Source organism: Pteronotus mesoamericanus, unplaced genomic scaffold (genome assembly GCF_021234165.1).
Source record: "Pteronotus mesoamericanus isolate MK-2021 breed Mesoamerican mustached bat unplaced genomic scaffold, CSHL_Meso_final contig_164, whole genome shotgun sequence".
NCBI classification, from domain to species: domain Eukaryota; kingdom Metazoa; phylum Chordata; class Mammalia; order Chiroptera; family Mormoopidae; genus Pteronotus; species Pteronotus mesoamericanus.
Genome location: NW_026555065.1, coordinates 3,973,446 through 3,991,745, shown reverse-complemented (window position 1 = coordinate 3,991,745; position 18,300 = coordinate 3,973,446). Strand labels below are relative to the sequence as shown.

Here is an 18,300-nt window from a genome sequence, read left to right as displayed (position 1 = left end):
CACCTTTTCCCCTGAAGAGGAAACAGGGGTTATAGGAGAAATGACAGGTTCCAGGCCTGGGACAGGAAATGTGGAAAATAAATATGGAGAATACATATGGGACTGAATAGGAATGCGGGAGCTGAGTTAAAGAGGCTCCCACTGGCTAAAGGTGATACAATCAATAAAGAAAATAAAATGGGTTGAAAGACAAGTATGTTTAGATCTGAGTTCATACTAATACTTAAACACAAAATTCACTATTCATTTTTAGATGTGAAACCATTATTCTGAAAACAGTAAATCAAGGAAATTATGTATTTATCTCTTGCCTTTCCTATACAAACTGTACCCCAGAATAAAGAAACAGTTGATGAGGGCATGTTTCTTTTTTTAGATGTATTCCAGCTAATAAAGAATGGTAGAATTAAACTATCACTGATTTTCAAGTAAATAAATCTAGATCTTGATTATCAATGGCTGCTAAGATCACAAAAAGGAACAACCAGACATTAGTCGTCCTGGGGTACACACTAGGTCTGTGAGAGTCTTACCAGAAAATTCCAATCTAAATGTGATCAAGTCTTTAGATCAGCACTGTCCAATAGAAATGTGAGCTACATATGTAATTGTACATCTCAATTCAAAGTCAATTTCAACTCAAACTCTCAATTTCAGGTGCCCAAGAGCTACCCATGGCTACCATATCAGACAGTGTAGCTCTAAACACTAAATTATAAGAAATACAGAAAAGAGGAACACGCTGTCACAAGGACACAATTAGAAAAATCCAGACTGGAAACACATCAGAGGAAAAAATGACTGATTTTTTAAGTAATATATTAAAAGGGAGAGAAAGAGTGCGAGAGAGCACAGGAGAAAGCAGGACCTGTAGATAATCAGAAACTTCACAGACATATCAACCAACAATGCAGAGATTGCACCTAGGTCTTTTTTTTTTAAATATGTTTTATTGATTATGCTATGACAGTTGTCCCATTTTTTTCCTCCCCTTTATTCCCCTCCACCCTCCACTGCCCCACCCCCCAGCATTCCTCTCCCCCTTAGTTCACGTCGATGGGTCTTACATATAAGTTTTATGGCTTCTCTATTTCCTACACTATTCTTAACATCCCCTTGTGTATTTTGTACCTATTTACGCTGCTTATTCCCTGTACCTCTTCCCCCATTCTTTACCCTCTCCCTCCCCTTTTTTTTACTGTTCATAGTTTTTGATCTTTTTCTTAGATAAGTCTCTTTAACATTTCATATAATAAAGGCTTGGTAATGATGAACTCCTTTAACTTTACCTTATCTGGGCAACACTTTATCTGCCCTTCCATGCTACATGGTAGCTTTGCTGGATAGAGTAATCTTGGGTGCAGGTTCTTGTCTTCCATGACTTTGAATGCTTCCTTCCAGCCCCTTCTAGCCTGCAAGGTTCCTTTAGAAAAATCTGCTGATAGTTTTATGGCCACTCCTTCATAGGTAACTGTCTCCTTTTCTCTTGCTGCTTTTAAGATTCTCTCCTTATCTTTAATCTTGGGTAACTTAATTATGATGTGCTTTGGTGTGTGCCTTCTTGGGTCCAACTTCTTTGGGACTCTCTGAGCTTCCTGGATCTCCTGGAAGTCTATTTCCTTTGCCAGAATGAGGAAGTTCTCTTTCATTATTTTTTCAAATAAGTTTTCAATTTCTTGCTCTTCCTCTTCTCCTCCTGGCACCCCTACGATTTGGATGTTGGAACGTTTAAAGTTGTCCCATAGGTTCCTAAGCCTCTCCTTGTTTTTCTGAATTTCTGTTTCTTCATTCTGTTCTGGTTGAATTTCTTCCTTCTGCTCCAAATCATTGATGTGAGTCCTGGTTTCCTTCCCTTTAATGTTGGTTCCTGTATATTTTTATTTCACTTTGCATAGCCTTCGCTTTTCCTCCATTTTGCAACCATACTCAACCAATTCAGCGAGCATCCAGATTACCAGTGTTTTGAACTGTGCATCTGATAGGTTGGCTATCTGTTCACTGCTTAGTTCTATTTTTTGAGTTTTGATCTGTTCTTTCATTTGGGCCATATTTCTTTGCCTCAGCACGCCTGTTACGTTGGAAGGGGTGGAGACTTAGGCACTCGCCTGGGCCGAGCAACCCAGGTCTCTGTGTTGTGACACTGTCTGCGGGGGAGGGGTCTGAGAGGGAACAATGCCACTTGCTTGGCTCTCTCTCTCCCTTCAGCCACAAGCAAATTCAGCCCTTCTAGTGCTGATTCCCAGGTGGGTGGGTTTGTGTACATTCTGGGACCCTGTGGGTTTCTCCAATGAATTCTCCTGTGACGCTGGGCATTTCTCCTGCCACCACAACCCCCACAAGTTTTTACCTCCAGAGGTTTTGAGTTTCTTTTCCCGCACTGGAACCCTGGGCTGCACACTCTGTCTCGCTCTCCAGCTGTTCCTCCAGTTTGTCCACAGGCAAATGAGGGACCGCCCCGTCTGCCAACTGCCGCCTCGCCCTCCTGGTCCTCCAGCTACTGCCTTGCTGCGCATCCTCTCCGCCCAGCTGCCCATCTCAGCCCCCTCCTACTGGTCTGGATGTTTCTTCTTTAGCTCCCTGGTCGTTGGACTTCCATAGTTCTATTTTCTTGTAGTTCTAGTTATTTTTCTGTTTTTAAATTTGTTATTGTCCTTCTTTTGGTTGTGCGAGGAGGCAAAGTATACCTACCTACATCTCCATCTTGGTTGGAAGTCATGCATCTAGGTCTTGATTTGAACAAAGTATAAAACACGTTTATGAGATAAGAAAATCTGAACACTCACTGACTGGACTTTGGGTGTCATTAAGGAGTTTATTCATTTTGTTAGGTGTGAAAGGGCACTGTGGTTAAAATTTTAAAATATCATTTAGAGCTTTATATTGAAAAACTTAGGAAGTAATATGATGTCTATGATTCGCTTCAAAATAATCCAGAGTGGCAGGGGTACAGACAAAGCAATACTGTCCATGAGTTGACAATTTATTTGAAGCTTGATGACGGGTACATGGAAAAAAAATATATATTCTCTTTACTTTTGATGTTTGAAATTTTTCACAATTTTTTTTAAAGACTGTGGTATAAGATTACAATGACACTGTTTATATTCTCAGATGTATAACTTGTTAAAGATACTGCTATAAGTCTTTCCTTTTTTTTAAACATTTTTAAAATTTATTTATTTATTTTTAGAGAGAGGGGGAGGGGGGAAGAAGGGGAGGGAAACATCAATGTGTAGTTGCCTCTCATATGTCCCCCTGCCAGGGACCTGGCCTGCAACCCAGGCATGTGCCCTGGGAATCAAACCGGTGACCCTTTGGTTCCCAGGCCATTGCTCAATCCACTGAGCCACACCAGCCAGGGCAAATCTTTCATTCTTATCCCATGAAGTACCAGTAGTTGCTGCTGATGCCACTACACAAGGCAACAAATCAAGAAAAACTTACAAAACCCAGAGAAAGATAACACTCGCTTTATTAAAACTTTGCAGAAGCTGCAGAGGGAAAGAGGGAATGGTTTTTTTCCACCTGGCATTAAATGCCTTCTCCTTGGGTTGTGCTGCCTGAGTTTCCCCCAGTCCCTGCTTCACACTCCCTGGCAAAGCTGTTTGGACACCAAACTTCATACAAGTCATCTTTTATTTCTATTTCTCCTGCACCTCATCAGAGGACAGATGGTGGGGAGTTATAACGAAAGGGTACACGGGCCTGTGGGGTTATGTGAGGCTAATCACATCAGATTTTCAGGTTTATGAGCTCAGACACCCACTTGGGAGGGGAGCTGGCCCTCATACCATTCACTATGTAATACACACTACATAAATTTAGCAGTGCAAATTAAGCGAAAGGGAATACGGTGATGGTATCTTGGACCCAACAGCTTTCAACTACATGAAATCATTTTCAAAGTTGATGGTGTCCTTTGCTCTCTATCCAGAGTTTGAGTCCACAAAGTTTGGTGCTGGAGATGCTACTGCGGCAAAATGTCTATTTAATAAATTTGAATTTTAGAATGAAAACTGTGTTTCATCAATGTGAAAGTGTGTGTAGTGACTTGGAAGGCAACAAATTGGGGGCAAAGGCTCAAACTAAAAAATTAAAATTATATTTATTTAGCTTTTTGTAAATATAAATAACAATAAATGACAAAAGGTAAAACAAAGAATTGACATGTTATATCATTGATCAACTCGAAGCACAAGAGCATTTATTAATGAATATAAAAAAATAAATCGCATTATTTTCATCTGCTTTTCCCCCAGCTTTAACTATTGAAAACATGGATATTTTTGGAGCTTGAGTTCCCAAGAAAATTCCATAGCTATACCAGCGCCCACCGGGTGCATGATGTCAAGGTCTTATTCCGATGGGGAAATAAATTTCTATCCTTGGGAATTCTGAACAACTAGATCTAGGAACTTATAAAGCGGTTCCTTTCATTAGGATCCTTCTAACATGGATCCTAACATCACCCATTAAGACACTGTCCAAATTTGGGTCCTGTTCAGGTGATCCAAGCTCTCCATATAACTACCTAAGCCACCAGCTTTTCTGCCAGCCCTGTCTGCAGCCTACACTCTCAAGCTGCACCAAAAACGGGATCCACAAAACCAAAGAAACATTTTGACCTTTCTTCCTGGAAGTTAGAGGGCTATTTGGATAGGGAGGATAAGGAGGTTTTGCATCAACCTTGCCTTCACACTCAGTACTAGGAGAAGGGCTGCTAAACTACCCAGTGCACACCTGTGCCGAGTGTATGGCGGGTACACACCCATCACCACACAAGGAAGTTCAGTAAACTAACAAGTCACTCTGGGCCAAGCCCCTCAAAACAGAGGCAAATTCAGTGAACCATGGCATGTGGTCACAGCCCCAGTTTACCTAGGTCCTTTCCTAAAGAACCATATTAATCTCCTGATTCAGAAGCCCCACTGGCCAGAACAGAGCACAGAAGGAAAATGTAACTTCTGGGTAGGGCCACGCCACGCGGAGTTGACAGGTTGTTGTTCAGTCTATAGCACAAGAAGATGGCAGCGTCACTAATATTTAGAGCTGGAAAGAGCGTTGCCTGGACCACACTCCTGGAGCCTCTTTACTACTGCAGCTTCATGGCGGTTGCCCAGATGTCGTTGCTGGGGAGCGGGGGAAGGACCCATCCTTGGGGAACGGAGCTGCCTTTAGGATGATCAGATGGCACCAGGTACTGATCCCAGTCATGCCTTAATAAGAGAATTGCAGAACAACTATTTACTTGTTTTAGTCCAAGCAAGAAGTTCAGCAATTAAATATTCTATTTCAGGACTTACCTTTTCAACAAATGACTGGTGTACTAGACCAATAAAGAACTAGATTACTAGAAATTATGCAAAAGACTGTAATTTGTAAATGTGCATATAAAAAGGAGAAAACCTCCAAAGAACTTACAATCTTATAGATAGCCAAATAATTAATATACAGTCAAGCCTCATTATTTGCAGATTCCATATCCATAAATCTGCCTATTCACTACAACTTATTTGTAACCCCAAAATCATGACTTGTGGTGCTTTTGCAGTCACTTACCAACATGCACAGAGCAGTGAAAAATCTGAGTCACCGACAGGCATGTTCCCAACTGAGGCTAGAGAAGGTGACACTCTGCCTTCTTGCTCTCATATTATAAACAAGTCTCCTTTTGCAGTCTATTTAGTATAATTTTTTGCACTTTTGTGCTTTTTATTAGTGATTTTGTTATTTAAAATGGCCCCCAAGTATAGTACTGAAGTACTAGCTAACTTAGAAGGCTGTGATATGCCTTATGGAGAACATATGTATGTTAGATGAGCTACGTTCAGGCATAAATTATGCTGTTTGCCGTGAGTTCAAGGTTAATGAATCAGCAAGATATATGAAATTGAGGTGTCTTTAAAAACAAAACAAATACACAGCTCTGGCTGGTGTCGCTCAGTGGACTGAGTACCAGCCTGTGAACCAAAAGGTCCCTGGTTCAATTCCCAATCAGGGCACGTGCCTGGTTTGGGCAAGCCAGGTCCCTGGTTGGGGACATGTGAGAGGCAACCGACTGATGTTTCTCTCACACATTGATATTTCTCTCCCTCTCTTCCCCCCCCCCTTCCCCCTCTCTAAAAATAAACAAAATCTTTTTAAAAAGACACATAAAACAATGTTATGTATTCATCAGTTGACGAAAATGCTGCAGCCAGGGGCTCATAGAAACCTAAGCTCGTGTTCCCTTTAGGAGCAGCAGTTCAGCATTTCCTGATTCGGTGTTTGTGGTTTACAGAATACAGTTCCTTTGGGTAACAAGGATGTGCTTGCATTTAAAAGCTAAAACTGTATATGGGCCAGAAATACATACACTTTTCCCAGAACATAAACTTGGTATGCAAAAGAGCATTGTGGGAGCTTTGGAAGGAACCCCAGAGCTCACTTAGGTCAGTGATTTTCAAACCAGGCTTCGAAGACCCCTAAGCCCCAAGTAGGTGCCTTGAGGAGTCTGAAAACAACACAATGCTTACAGTCAATAGCAGCCTTAAGCTGCCTGTAGAACCCATTCATTCAAACTATTCTGTAAACTGATCTGTCCAAAGACTTCATTTGGGAAGAGTATTACTGCCAAAATTTGAAGGCCACCTTCTAGCCCACCATTTTCATTTTATAGGTGAGGAAAGTGAGACCCAGAGAGCTGCAAACTCTAGTTCATTAATAACTGCACATAAAGATGAGACTCCTGTTCCTAGCTGTCTTGACTTTGAACTGTAAGAACTCACAAGTCAGCAGCATGGGTCTTAAACAATCTCCGCAGGCAAGTATACAGGGAGGGTCTATTTAGCAGCAAGAGAACTAGAAAAAGGAAAACGCTTTGGGTTCACTAACAGCACATCCTGGGAGAACATAAAAGGGCAAGTCACAGCCCGAGTTTGTTTCTTCACCTGTTAAAATTGGGACATCTATATACTTTTCAAGGATGAAATAAGACTAAACAAGATGTTTGTGGCACCCCTGAAACTTGGAAACTTTCTATAAACCCAAAAGAAACTAGAAAAAACCAGACCCAGGCATCATGGAGGGGCCCCTCTGACCTTATCTGGATGAGCGCCGGCAGGGAGTGCTCAGCTTGGAGGTAATACTGTCGGAAAGGCTGCAAGAGGTGAGCGAGCGGGAACTCATCTGAAAAGGAAAAGGCACAACACCACATCGTCAGGCTTCCTTTTCATAGAGTGTATTTAAGGCAAGATGACGGAATCTTTGATGACAATACGATCATATGTGTTTCATCTTTATCCATGATTTCCAGGACACAGCTTAGAATTTCAGATCCTGAAGGTGTCCTTGTTGCCTACCACCTCTTAGCTTAGTTTGAGGTCGTCCATGAGAAAAAAGTCAATCTAGTATTTTTCCTTTTCTCCGCTGGTGACAGAGGAACTTACCTGGATCCCCAAATAACTTGGACTCAATTTCACGCTTTTGCTGTAAAATTTTCTCTTTTTCTTTCCTCTGTTTCTTTTCTAGTTCTCTTTTCCTCTCTTCTTCTTGTTCTCCTTCCAACATAACTCTGAGGGCTCTCTCTTCAGCTTCATATAGTTCAGAGCGTTTTTTAATGAGTTTTCTCAGTCGCTGAAGATGATGCTCAAAAGTCTCATCTGCTGAGGCCGGAGGACAGACCCCTGGGCAAAAAGATCCAAACAGCATTTTAGCTACAACTTCTTATCCACAAATCTGTTTCTAAGGAGCAGGCTCAAAGTCCTACTTACAGTATGAATTTGTAAATTCTAACCAATCTTCAAGGGTCAATTTGACTTTGAGTCTCCAATTAATCTGACCCTACCCTGACTTCCTCTTTAAGTCCTCTCTCCAGAGCATACCACTTAACTCTTGATTTTGTTTATGATCCTGCAGCTAATGGTTTTGATCATGTAGTTGGATAGTGGGCTCACTATTCCCACTGTTAATAAACAATTCTCCCTCTGAGTCTGAAGTTCTTGGAGAGCACATGTGGATATTGAGGAAGAAATACACTTAAGCAACCATGATGACCTCGCAGTCTGCTGCTGAGAATGGGGTGACCAATTGTTTCAGTCTTACTGAATTTTACTTCAGTAAGTAAATTTTAATTCAGTCTTACTTCAGACCTTAGTACTAAATTGTTTCTTTAAAAACTTACACATTTACTCAGTATCTAACACTTGACACAAAGAAAGTAACATATATATATATGTATGTATGCATATTTATTTATTTATTTAACAAATGATTTTCAACAGGGTTTTGGCACTAAATTTTCAATTTTGGCTGATATTCACTTTCCCTCTGAGGCTAAGATTTCTCCAGATCATCTTCTCATGACTGCTTTGCTTGAACAGTTTTCTATTCACTTATTCCCAACTGGAGATGCAAACACTATAACTCTACTCCATCTTCTACTAAGTTGCTGGACTCTTATTTTCCAAATACAAAATACACATAAAATTCTTAATGCACAGAGAAATTTAAGCTGCCAATATGTTGTCTGGAATAATTTCATGGTTTTAGTTTCTTTCCCTAGAACAGGGATTAGCAAATTTTTTCTATAAACAGCTACATGGTCAATATTTTAGGCTTGTGGGCCATATAGTCTCTGTTGCAACTACTAAAACCTGCCCGTATATCGGAAACATACAGACGCTCCGTCAGCCCGTGAGTGCTCCAGACCGCAGGGGGAGCTGCGGCCTGCTGGGTCTGTGCACCCACCGGTACCTCCCTCCACCTTTCATGCATCAGTCCTGGTTAACGTGACACATTCGCTTGGAAATGGCACTCCTCACTGTCTTTCTCTTGACCCCATGTGCTGACAGGGTCTAGATCTCCTCCACCTCTATCACTTACTCCTCCTGTAGGTCCTGCAGCTCCTAGATACCAACAGCCTTTATTCCCACACCTTGGGGCCTCATCCAGTCTTTGGACCTTGGCATAATCAGAAAAAGCTTACCATCTCTGCAATCTTAAACCCGATTATTTTCCTCTCTGACAATTTCCTATGCTTCCAGTATTCTCACCTTCTTCTCTCACCTACGGTATCAGACTCTAACCATTTTCCTTTGTCCTCACCAAAACTTGTGGTCACTCACAAAGCAAATCCCCAGCAGCGCAGTGCTGTGCTCACATGCCAGCTGCAGAGTTCTCCTGGAAGAAGCCATCTGATTATGTGACCTGGTGCCAGTGTACAGTCACCACAGCACCTCCCTGCAACCATACTCCCGTGGGTCTCTGCTTGGCTCTCTCTCATGCCTCACAGCAGTTAGTTAGTTCACTGCTCTCTGAAAGCCCTAACTCCTCTACTGACTCTAAGAGCAAACCTCCTAACCAACTTCCCAGAGAAGACAGGCCACCAGGTATGAAAATCTCTTAACTTTCTGCCCCCGATTTCACTCATCTGCATTACTACCCACCCTTGTCTCCTTCATCTTCATTCCAGTGGAAGATGGGTCCTTCCCCAGGGAAGTCAATCCTTGCACCTGGGATCCAAGTCTCACTACCTCCTGCAAGATCTTGAGCCATAAACTATTCCTCTGCTTCTCTTTGACCCCTCTCTCCCTCTCTCCCTCTCTTCACTCCTTGGCTTAGCACTTAATCATGCACATTGTTCCATGATCCTAAGACACCTCCCCATCCCATCCCCGCACATGTACACACACTGCCAGATGCTGACCTTGCACTCTCTTTTCTTCACAGGCAAACTTTAATAAGTTGAGCTCACTGTTTGCTTGTCTTCTGTCCTAGTCCCTCTTTAATCCACTCCAGTCGGGCTTCTACTCCTGCCACTCCGCTGAAACACCCCCAGGCATAGGTCCAGACATAGGCTGCTAATGATCTGCTGGGTACTAATCCCACGGATGTTTCTCATACTTTTTATTACTTGATAATAAAAGTAAGATGAAACACTTATATAGCATTTACTATGTGCCAGGACTGTTTTAAGCACCTTACTCAGGTTTCCTAATCTAATCACCAAAACAAGCCATGGGTAGGTACCGTCATTATTCCCTTATTACAGATGAGCAATCTGAAGTTTAAATAAACAAGCCAAGACTGCACAATCTCTCTAAGCATCTGCCACTTTGCAGAAGGAGGTAGCAGGTCTACCTTTTCCTCCTACCTCTCTTGTTCTCTTTTGTGGTTCCTCTTTATTCATCTTGATCTTAACACCCCCCTGGATTTTGTCTTTTTGGTTTTCATCTCATACTGCACAACCTCCTTACGGTCTGTTTACATGCTGATGAACCCTTACCCAGGATGTCCCATAGCCACCTTGAACTCAGGAGGTCCCAAACCGAACTCGTCAACCCAAAGCCTCCTCCTCCTCCTGTTTGCCTGGTCAATTAGAATGGTACCATCATTCATTCAGTAGATCAAGCTAAGAACTTGGCAGTCATTTTTTTCACCTTCAGCTGAGTTTCCTAAGTTACTTATTTATATGTATACACACACACACATGCAGACACACTCTATTCCTAGCTCTTAAATCTGTATACTTGTCTCCAACTCACCATCTGGCCCGTATTTCACCCTCCCACACTACCGCTGCCCAGACTAAACCAGCCTCATTGGTCTCTCTTGCTAGATGTCCCACACTTTTCTCTGCTCTGCCAGCACTGACCTTTGTCATCATTTCACGCCCCACTTAAAACCCTGCAGTGGCTTCCCTTGGCTTTAAGCACAGGGAGAAGTCTAGCCCAGCCCATAAGACACTTTGTGATGTGGGCCTACTTACATATCCAGCCTCATTCTCTCAGCACTTATTTGGAAAGAGAAGTTGGAAAGCTTCTTGTTTTCTTTTAAAGTACACAATGCAACCAGCTGCTAGTTACCAAATCATTTTACATTCAACTCAGTCAGCGCCACAGAGCCTGCTTAGTTTTATAGATCACAATTCCTCCTAGAATTTCCTCTTTCTTTTGGGCCAAATAGAGGGAGACTAATAGTGAGAAATTATGCTGGTAAATTCACTTGGCAAAATAGCACTGGCCCTGACCTCACAGAGGACATGGGGTAGGGGAACATTAGATTGTAGCTCTCGGGTTCTGCATTCCCGTAAGGGAGACATGGGCAGACACAGCAGATGCAAACTCTAGATGGTCCACAGCAGAGGACGCACGAATGTCCTATGGAATCATCTGATTCCGAGGCCTGAATCTGAATCAGCCACCCTACAGGCTGGCGTGCAGCAGCTCATCCCTGAGCGAGTGAATGAGCCTGGCTAAACGTACAATGGTCACAACCCAGCATAACTTTATTAAGGGTCTGAATCACAGTTTTCACTTATAGTTTAAACCACACAGAGGAATTCATTTGATAGCATGGTATTTGCTAACTTGTGTATTCTCAAATATCCCTGGTGAATGTCAATGGCTTACACCTACGAAATTAGGCAGCATGTGGCCCAAACCGGGTTCAAGTGAGAAGGAGCAGGAGGTCACCTCAGCCAGAGCAGAAAAGGATGGTGGGCGTTTGCATCTAAATTTGGTTTTGAAAGACAGAGAGAGCTTAAAATAGCAACGATGGGGCTGGGGGCCCTCCAGCCAAATAGACTAGCAAGAGCAAAGATCCACACAGGGAAACGGAAAGCACAACTGGGGAACTCTAGAGGCAAGGAGAGACCACTGAGGTTTTCTGAGTCCAAAAGTGACATACGGGGATGGGTGGGGGGCACCCATGCAGTCTGCAGGGCACTCACTCCCTGCCCAGTCCAACCATTCACACCTCTTCAAATATCCACGTTCCAGGTTTGAAGTGTATCTAAAGGAGCATGCAAAGTTTTCAACACCTTCTGAAGGATCAAGTAAGTATGGAATAGCTTTCACCTTGGCACATGGGTAAAGCTGACCAGCCACGTCAGCCTCCCTTGGAAAAGTGTGGCCAGGAACGGCTGGGGTGGGAATGATGAGTCAAGGGGAAGGTGGTGCAGTGGGTTCCCGCACCTGCCTCTCTTTCCGAGTCTTGGCTACCAAGAGCTAAACAACTTCTGAGGCTTCCTACTTCAAAAGTTCTGAGGTACTGCTGACATGCTCTTACGCTACTGGGCGAAAGTAATGAAGTATCAAGCATTTTCCTTCAACACTTTGGGGGCGGGCAAACACTATGGTAAAGAAAGGGAAGGAACAGGGGAACAAAGGAAGAAATGCAAGTAGACATGCAAAGCCATGGTTACCTTTCCTTGCCGCAGCCTCTTTCCTGAGTTTCCTCAATTTCTCCAAGGCCCGAAGAATGTCCACCATTCTTTTGGTGTCTGCTTGTTTCTTCCTCACTTCAGATAAGACACCATCAGCAGCAGCTTTAAGTTCCTGCTCCTGGAAGAGATAGAGAGCCCATGAGAACAGCTACCCAACAGCGAGACAGGGAGAGGATCAGACCTTCCTGGGGTTAAGGACTCCTTGGGATCTACATCCCAGGTTCCTCGGCCGTGCACAAAACACCCCTCTACCCTGGTCCAGTCAAAAGTTATCCTCTCTGCAGCTTCCACGTGGGTGGTGGCCTTTGTTTCTTCCTCAGAGTTTCTTAAAGTGTGGTCTAAGGAACATCTGCATTCAATTTACCTTGTTAAGTTGGGGCTCTCATTAAAAATGCACACACGTGGACTCGAACACTGAGGCTAGCGGGGAAGGTAAGGAATGGGGTTGGACAGGCCCAGCACTCTACAATGCTCAGTGATGACCTAAAAAACTCCACTGCCAAGGATCTCTTCGACATGACAGCCTTTCAAACATCTGAAGACCCTATCCTACTTTTTCTTAAGTTGATTCTCATGTATACTAAGTAATTTTGGTTCCTCAAGCCACTGCTCAAGGGACTGTCTCCAATGCCCTCACCATAGGTGGCAGGGGATGCTTTTACCTAAAGCTCTTTCCCATTGGTCAAATCAGAGCCCATAATTCCACCATTTTGGATATACCATGCTGTTTCCCTCCTCTCCAGGTATTACTCCCTCTGCCTGAGCTGCACCAATTGCTCTCACTTGGCTTTGACATTTCCTTTGAGACTCAGTTCAGTTGTCACTTTATTGTCTAAGCCTACCCTGATACCTTCCCCAAAGGATGTGATATACCTTTTCTGGGCTCTCATAGCATCTGCAGTTGAAATCTTAACACAGAATGCAATACAGACATGTCCCCCATGGGGCTCTAAACCCCTCAAGGACAAGCACTAGATCCTATTTATTTCTATCTCCAGCAGCTGGCACTAAGCCTGGTATATAAGGGGCCCTTATGAAATATCTGAACTGATTAAAACTCCCTTAGATTAAGGCCTTGCCTCCAAGTATTGTTCTTAAAAGCATTGATGTTCTTTGGAGCTTGAAGACAAAGCTGGCCAACAATACACTTCAGAGGGGGAGTCACATCATTCTCTAGCAGACACCGGGTGGAGGAGGAAACACTAGCTGGGAGTGGAGAGTGGAGGATGGTGGGAAGTACCTACAGGCGCTGAAAAGTAATAACAATGTCTTACAACGATCTGACCAATTTCCAGTTTCACCCTGGCGCCCGATTAGAGTTTGAGGTCAAGAGACTCTGCAATCACACATCCAGGGCTCAAATCAGGAGTGGAACTGCCAGAGGCCAGTTGTGTGATTTTTGGCTGGTTAACCTCTCTGTGCCTTAATTTCCTAATCTGTAAAATTGGGGTAACATTGGTTGTCCAAAAAGTTCGTTTGTTTTTTTTCCACATGATGGCTCTAGTGGTGCTTAGCTGTCTTTAACTTCATTTGAAACAATTTTGTTAGACTGTATTGTGACAGCTGCCATGTCAGCGTGTATTTAAGAAAAACTTACCAAATTGGTGAATTTTTGTGTAATCATTTTAATATTAAAGATAGAAGAAAATATGCAACATTTCAGGGATGTTATGCTTTATTATTTCAAGAAAGGTAAAAATGCAACTGAAACGCAAAAAAAAAAAAAGATTTGTGCAGTGTATGGAGAAGCTGCTGTGACTGATCTAACTTGTCAAAGGTCGTTTGTAAAGTTTCACGCTAGATTTCTCGCTCCAAGGTTGGGTAGACGACTTGAAGTTGATAGTGATCAAATTGAGAAGTTAATTGAGAACAATCAACGTTCTACCACACAGGAGATAGCCGACATACTCAAAATATCCAAATCAATAAACTAATTAGTGAAAATGAAAAATGTATACTTTAGTTTACGGAAAAAATTAAACGAGCTTTTTAGCCAACCCAATACCACCAACCTCTCAGGGGCGTTACAAGGATTCAAGAGCTGATGTATGTAACAACGTTAGCATAGTGCATACCATATATATTAAGTGCTGGAAAACACCAGCACTTGAACCTCAGCATGTGTGGTTTATAACCTGTAAACACAGGAATCCTGGGGAAATCATCACTATTGGCCCATCAGCCAATTAAGGTATATGATCCTTGAGGAAAGGCCCCAAGTCTCTATACTGTGTATTTTTCAAATCACGCAGGTCCCGAAGGCTTGTTAGTCTTCAATATTGGTGTCAGAATGTCAGAACATTGGCCCAGGAGTTCTGTCATCCCTGCAATGCCACTGTGTAATCTGCTTTGTTTACAGGGCTTTGCAGTGCACCTAAAGCATCATTAACAAGTAATCAATACGGAAGTGAGGTCAGAAAGGCAAGCTATCTTTTTATTTTACAAATGAGGAAAATGGCTTCGCCCTGGGAAACGGCTGCGCACAGCCTCATTGACCCTTCACGTTTCAAACACCACTACGCTTACTCCCATACGCAACCGAGGCTCTTACCCGCTTCTTCTCCTCCACCTCTTGCACGCACTTGACCCTCCAGCGGTCGATCTCCTGCTCCCGCTCCGCAGCTCGCGCGGCCTCCGCCTCCCGCTCGGCCTCGCGTTCTCGGGCCCTCTCGCGAAGCCGCAGCCGGCGGCGCCGGACCCTCTCCAGCCTCCGCCGCGCCTCGCCCACATAGGCGGCCTGGGTCAGCGACTGCAGGCGTTCAGCCAGTTCTGCCCGCAGCGGCGCCGCCTGGGCGTGCAGCAGTGCCCAGGCCGCGCCGTCCGCCTCGGCCTCGCGCAGGGCTTGGCCCAGGTCGCGCAGCCGCCGCACCAGGCGCAGAGCCCCGCGTAATCGCGCACGCACCTCGCCCAAGCTGGGCCCGACGGGAGGGCGCGGGGGCACTGGGCAGCCAGCCCGCCGCGGCGTTCCGAACACCGCCTCTAGCCACTGCCGGTCGCGCAGGCGCTGCAAGGACGCGTCCCCAAGCACGTCGGGCGGCGGCCCCTCTGGCCAGCGCGGGCTCCAGGGCGGCCCAGGGCCCGGAGGCGGCGGCCGTGGGCGTTCGCCGGCATCGATCCCCGGGAAGGGCCGGCACTGGGGAGGCGGCGGAGGCAGCGGCGGTGGAGGCACTGGGTAGAAAGCGCCGCTGCTGCTGCCGCCGCCACCGCGCGAGGCTTCTCCTCCAGGGGCCCGGGGCTGCAGAGCCAGCGGGGGCTGGAGGAAGGGGGCGGAGGCCCCCGGAAAGGGGCCGGGCCGCTGGGGAAGAGGCGGTGGGAAAGCGGGGGAGGGCAGCGGCGGTGGCGGACAGCCGAAGGGAGCGGGAGGCAGCGGCTGCGGAGGTGGCGGGCCCGGGCGACCTGGGGCGAAGAAAGGTGGCAGAGCCATGGCTACCGCCGAAAGCTTCTCAGAAGTGACAGGAATCTGAGTGGTTTCCCGAGTCTTCCGGGAGGAAGTGACGCGTACCACGCGCGACGCCAGTGTAACGCGGCGGCGCAAGGGTGACCATTCATTCAATCCTATTAATACTTGTTAATTGAGCGTTCGAAGTGTGGAGACAGTTGCTCTGCAGACGGTGAGACTAACAGGTACAGAACTACCTACCTGTAAAGAAAACACATAATCACGTAATTATGCAAACAAATGTAAAAGTGCTGGGGTGAATATAAGTACAATACCACAGAGGAAAACATTGGGCGAGAAGAGATTTTAGAAGAATTTGTTAGAGAAGTTGGGGAAGGTTGGCCTATGGATTTATGCTTCCTCCGAGGAGTTAAATAGAAGAGAGGAAAAGCACAGTTCAGATGGGGGCAGCATGTGCGAAAGGCCCCCTGCAGGTAGGAGTAGGATTAGTCGGGGAACTGAGAGAACGAATGTCGGCGCGGGCGGGGCACAGAAGCCTGAAGGGAGCCTGGTGATCCAGGGAGGCAGACAGAGATTATAGCGTCCAGGATTTTATATCTTAAGAACAATGGGAAAGCACTGGGGAGGAGGGAGGTTTAAGCAGAAGAGGAAGCGTAGGTCATGCTAAACGATTGGTTTTTAAAAATTAAACTCTATTTTGAGGTCATTATAGATTCACATGCAGTTGTAAGAAATAACACAGAACTCTTTACCCAGTTTCTCCAAATGGTAGTATCTTGCAGAACTGTGGTGCAGTATCACAACCAGGATGCTGACATTGATACAATGAAGGTACAGAATATTCATCTCCATCACTTTCAGGATCCCTCATTTGCCCTTTTATAGCGACACCCACTTCTCTCTCTTTTTAAAAAGATTTTATTTATTTTTAGAGAGAGGGAAAGGAAGGGCGGGAGAGAAATATCAACTTGTGGTTGCTTCTCAAGCACCTCCTTCTGGGGACCTGGCCCACACCCAGGCATGTGTCCTGATTGAGAATCAAACCAACGACCCTTTGGTTCCCAGGCGGGCACTCAAGCCACTGAGCCACACCAGCCAGGGTGCCACACTCACTTCTGTAATTTCTGTCCTTTCAAGAATGTTATATAAATGGAATCATAACCTTTCGGGACTCCAGGTTTCACTCAGTGTAATCCTCTGGAGATTCACCCAGGTTGTTGTATTAATAGCATTCCTTTTTATTGCAATAAAAGTGTGCAAAAAAAAAGTGTGGGTGAAGTTAAACGACATTTTGTTTAACAATCAGTCACTTGTTGAAGGGTGCTTTCACTTTGGGGGCTATCATGAATAAAGCTGCTATAAGCGTTTGTATAGAGGATTTTCTTTGAACATAAATGCCCATGAATGCCCATGAGTGCAATTGCTTGGTCATATGACAGTCGCATATTTAATTTTTAAAGGAACTGCCAGATTTTTTTCCAGAGAGGCTGTACTAGTTTACATTACCACCAGCAATAGGAGGGATCCAGTTTCTCTGCTTTCTCGCATTTGGGATGTTACTATTTTTTTAGACATCCTGATAGGTTTGTAGTGATCTTGGGGTTTTAATTTGCATTTCCTTAATGACTAATTATGTTGAACATCTTTTCATATGCTTATTTGCCATCTGTACATCCTTTTCATTGAAATGTCTGATCATTTCTTTTGCTCATTTTTCTAACTTTATTGAGATTAGAGAGCTCTTTTTATATATTCTAGATACTAGCCCTTTATCTAATACATGCTTTGCAAATATTTTCTCCCAGTTTATAGCTTGTCTTTTCATCCTTTTAACAGGGTTTTTTTCTTTTGTGGAGCAAAAGTTCTTAATTTTGATGAAGTCCAACTTAGCAGGGCTTTGTTTTTTTTTTTCCTTTTTTGGATCATGCTTTTGGAATCAAGTTTAAGAACTCTTTACGTAAGTTCTAGATCCTTAAAGTCTTCTCTTGTACTTTTCCTAGAAGTTTTATAGGTTTACATTTAGGTCTGTGATTCATTTGGAGTTAATTATTTGTATAATGTGTGAGACTTAGGCCAAGGTTCTTCCCCCACCTCACTTTGATGTCCACTTGCTTTAGCATCATATAATTAGATCTTTACTTTTTAAAGCAAAGGTAATGGACACCTTCTTGTGGAATAGCCCAGCTCTGTACTGTAAAAAGAACCAAGCAGAGCCTGACCCCACTTCCCCAGAGACCTTTCATATTTCTCAGAAACTTTGTAATACTCTACATAATGTTTACTTGTATCTTATGTATTAAGTAATTACATAATACTCTACATAACATTTAAGATCTTAAAATTTATTTGGTAAGGCATAGCTGTATTTTCTAGATGGGTTGTCATTACCATTTATTGAATGTTCTTTTCCTGATTTGAAATACCACCATTTCTAATATTGATCTGCCATGTATATTTGGGATCTATTTCTAGACTTTACATGCTTTCCCTTTGGTCTCTGTTCACTCACACACTGGTACACACTTAAATTTGTAAAGCTATATATATATATATATATATATATAATTTTTTTTTAATAGAAGAGGTAGTACCTCCTCATTCTTCTTTCAGTGTGTTGGTTAAGCAGAGAGGCTCTCAAACCAATCTACCTGGAGTTAAATCCTGTTACTACTTATGTGACCTGGGGAGAGCTACT

At 44.0% G+C, this 18,300-nt stretch overlaps 1 protein-coding gene across 1 annotated transcript; it reads right to left on the bottom strand.

The window, feature by feature from the left end:
- Positions 1 to 4,169: 4,169 nt before the first annotated feature.
- Positions 4,170 to 15,673, bottom strand: PDCD7 (programmed cell death 7). The gene is made up of 5 exons (XM_054565282.1): positions 14,757 to 15,673; positions 12,185 to 12,323; positions 7,428 to 7,664; positions 7,080 to 7,167; positions 4,170 to 5,216 (listed from the first exon to the last, which is right to left on the bottom strand). Exons 1-5 carry the CDS (start codon positions 15,627 to 15,629, stop codon positions 5,093 to 5,095), a joined length of 1,461 nt encoding a protein of 486 aa, XP_054421257.1. The 5' UTR covers positions 15,630 to 15,673; the 3' UTR covers positions 4,170 to 5,092.
- Between the last annotated feature and the right edge of the window lie 2,627 nt (positions 15,674 to 18,300).

Excerpts from the sequence above, each read along its gene's own strand:
- PDCD7 (XM_054565282.1), bottom strand. The coding sequence starts at position 15,629 with ATGGCTCTGCCACCTTTCTTCGCCCCAGGTCGCCCGGGCCCGCCACCT. Across the intron at positions 12,324-14,756 it reads AGGTGGAGGAGAAGAAGCGG|GAGCAGGAACTTAAAGCTGC; the intron begins GTAAGAGCCTCG and ends TATCTCTTCCAG. Across the intron at positions 7,168-7,427 it reads CAAGTTATTTGGGGATCCAG|ATGAGTTCCCGCTCGCTCAC; the intron begins GTAAGTTCCTCT and ends TTTCCTTTTCAG.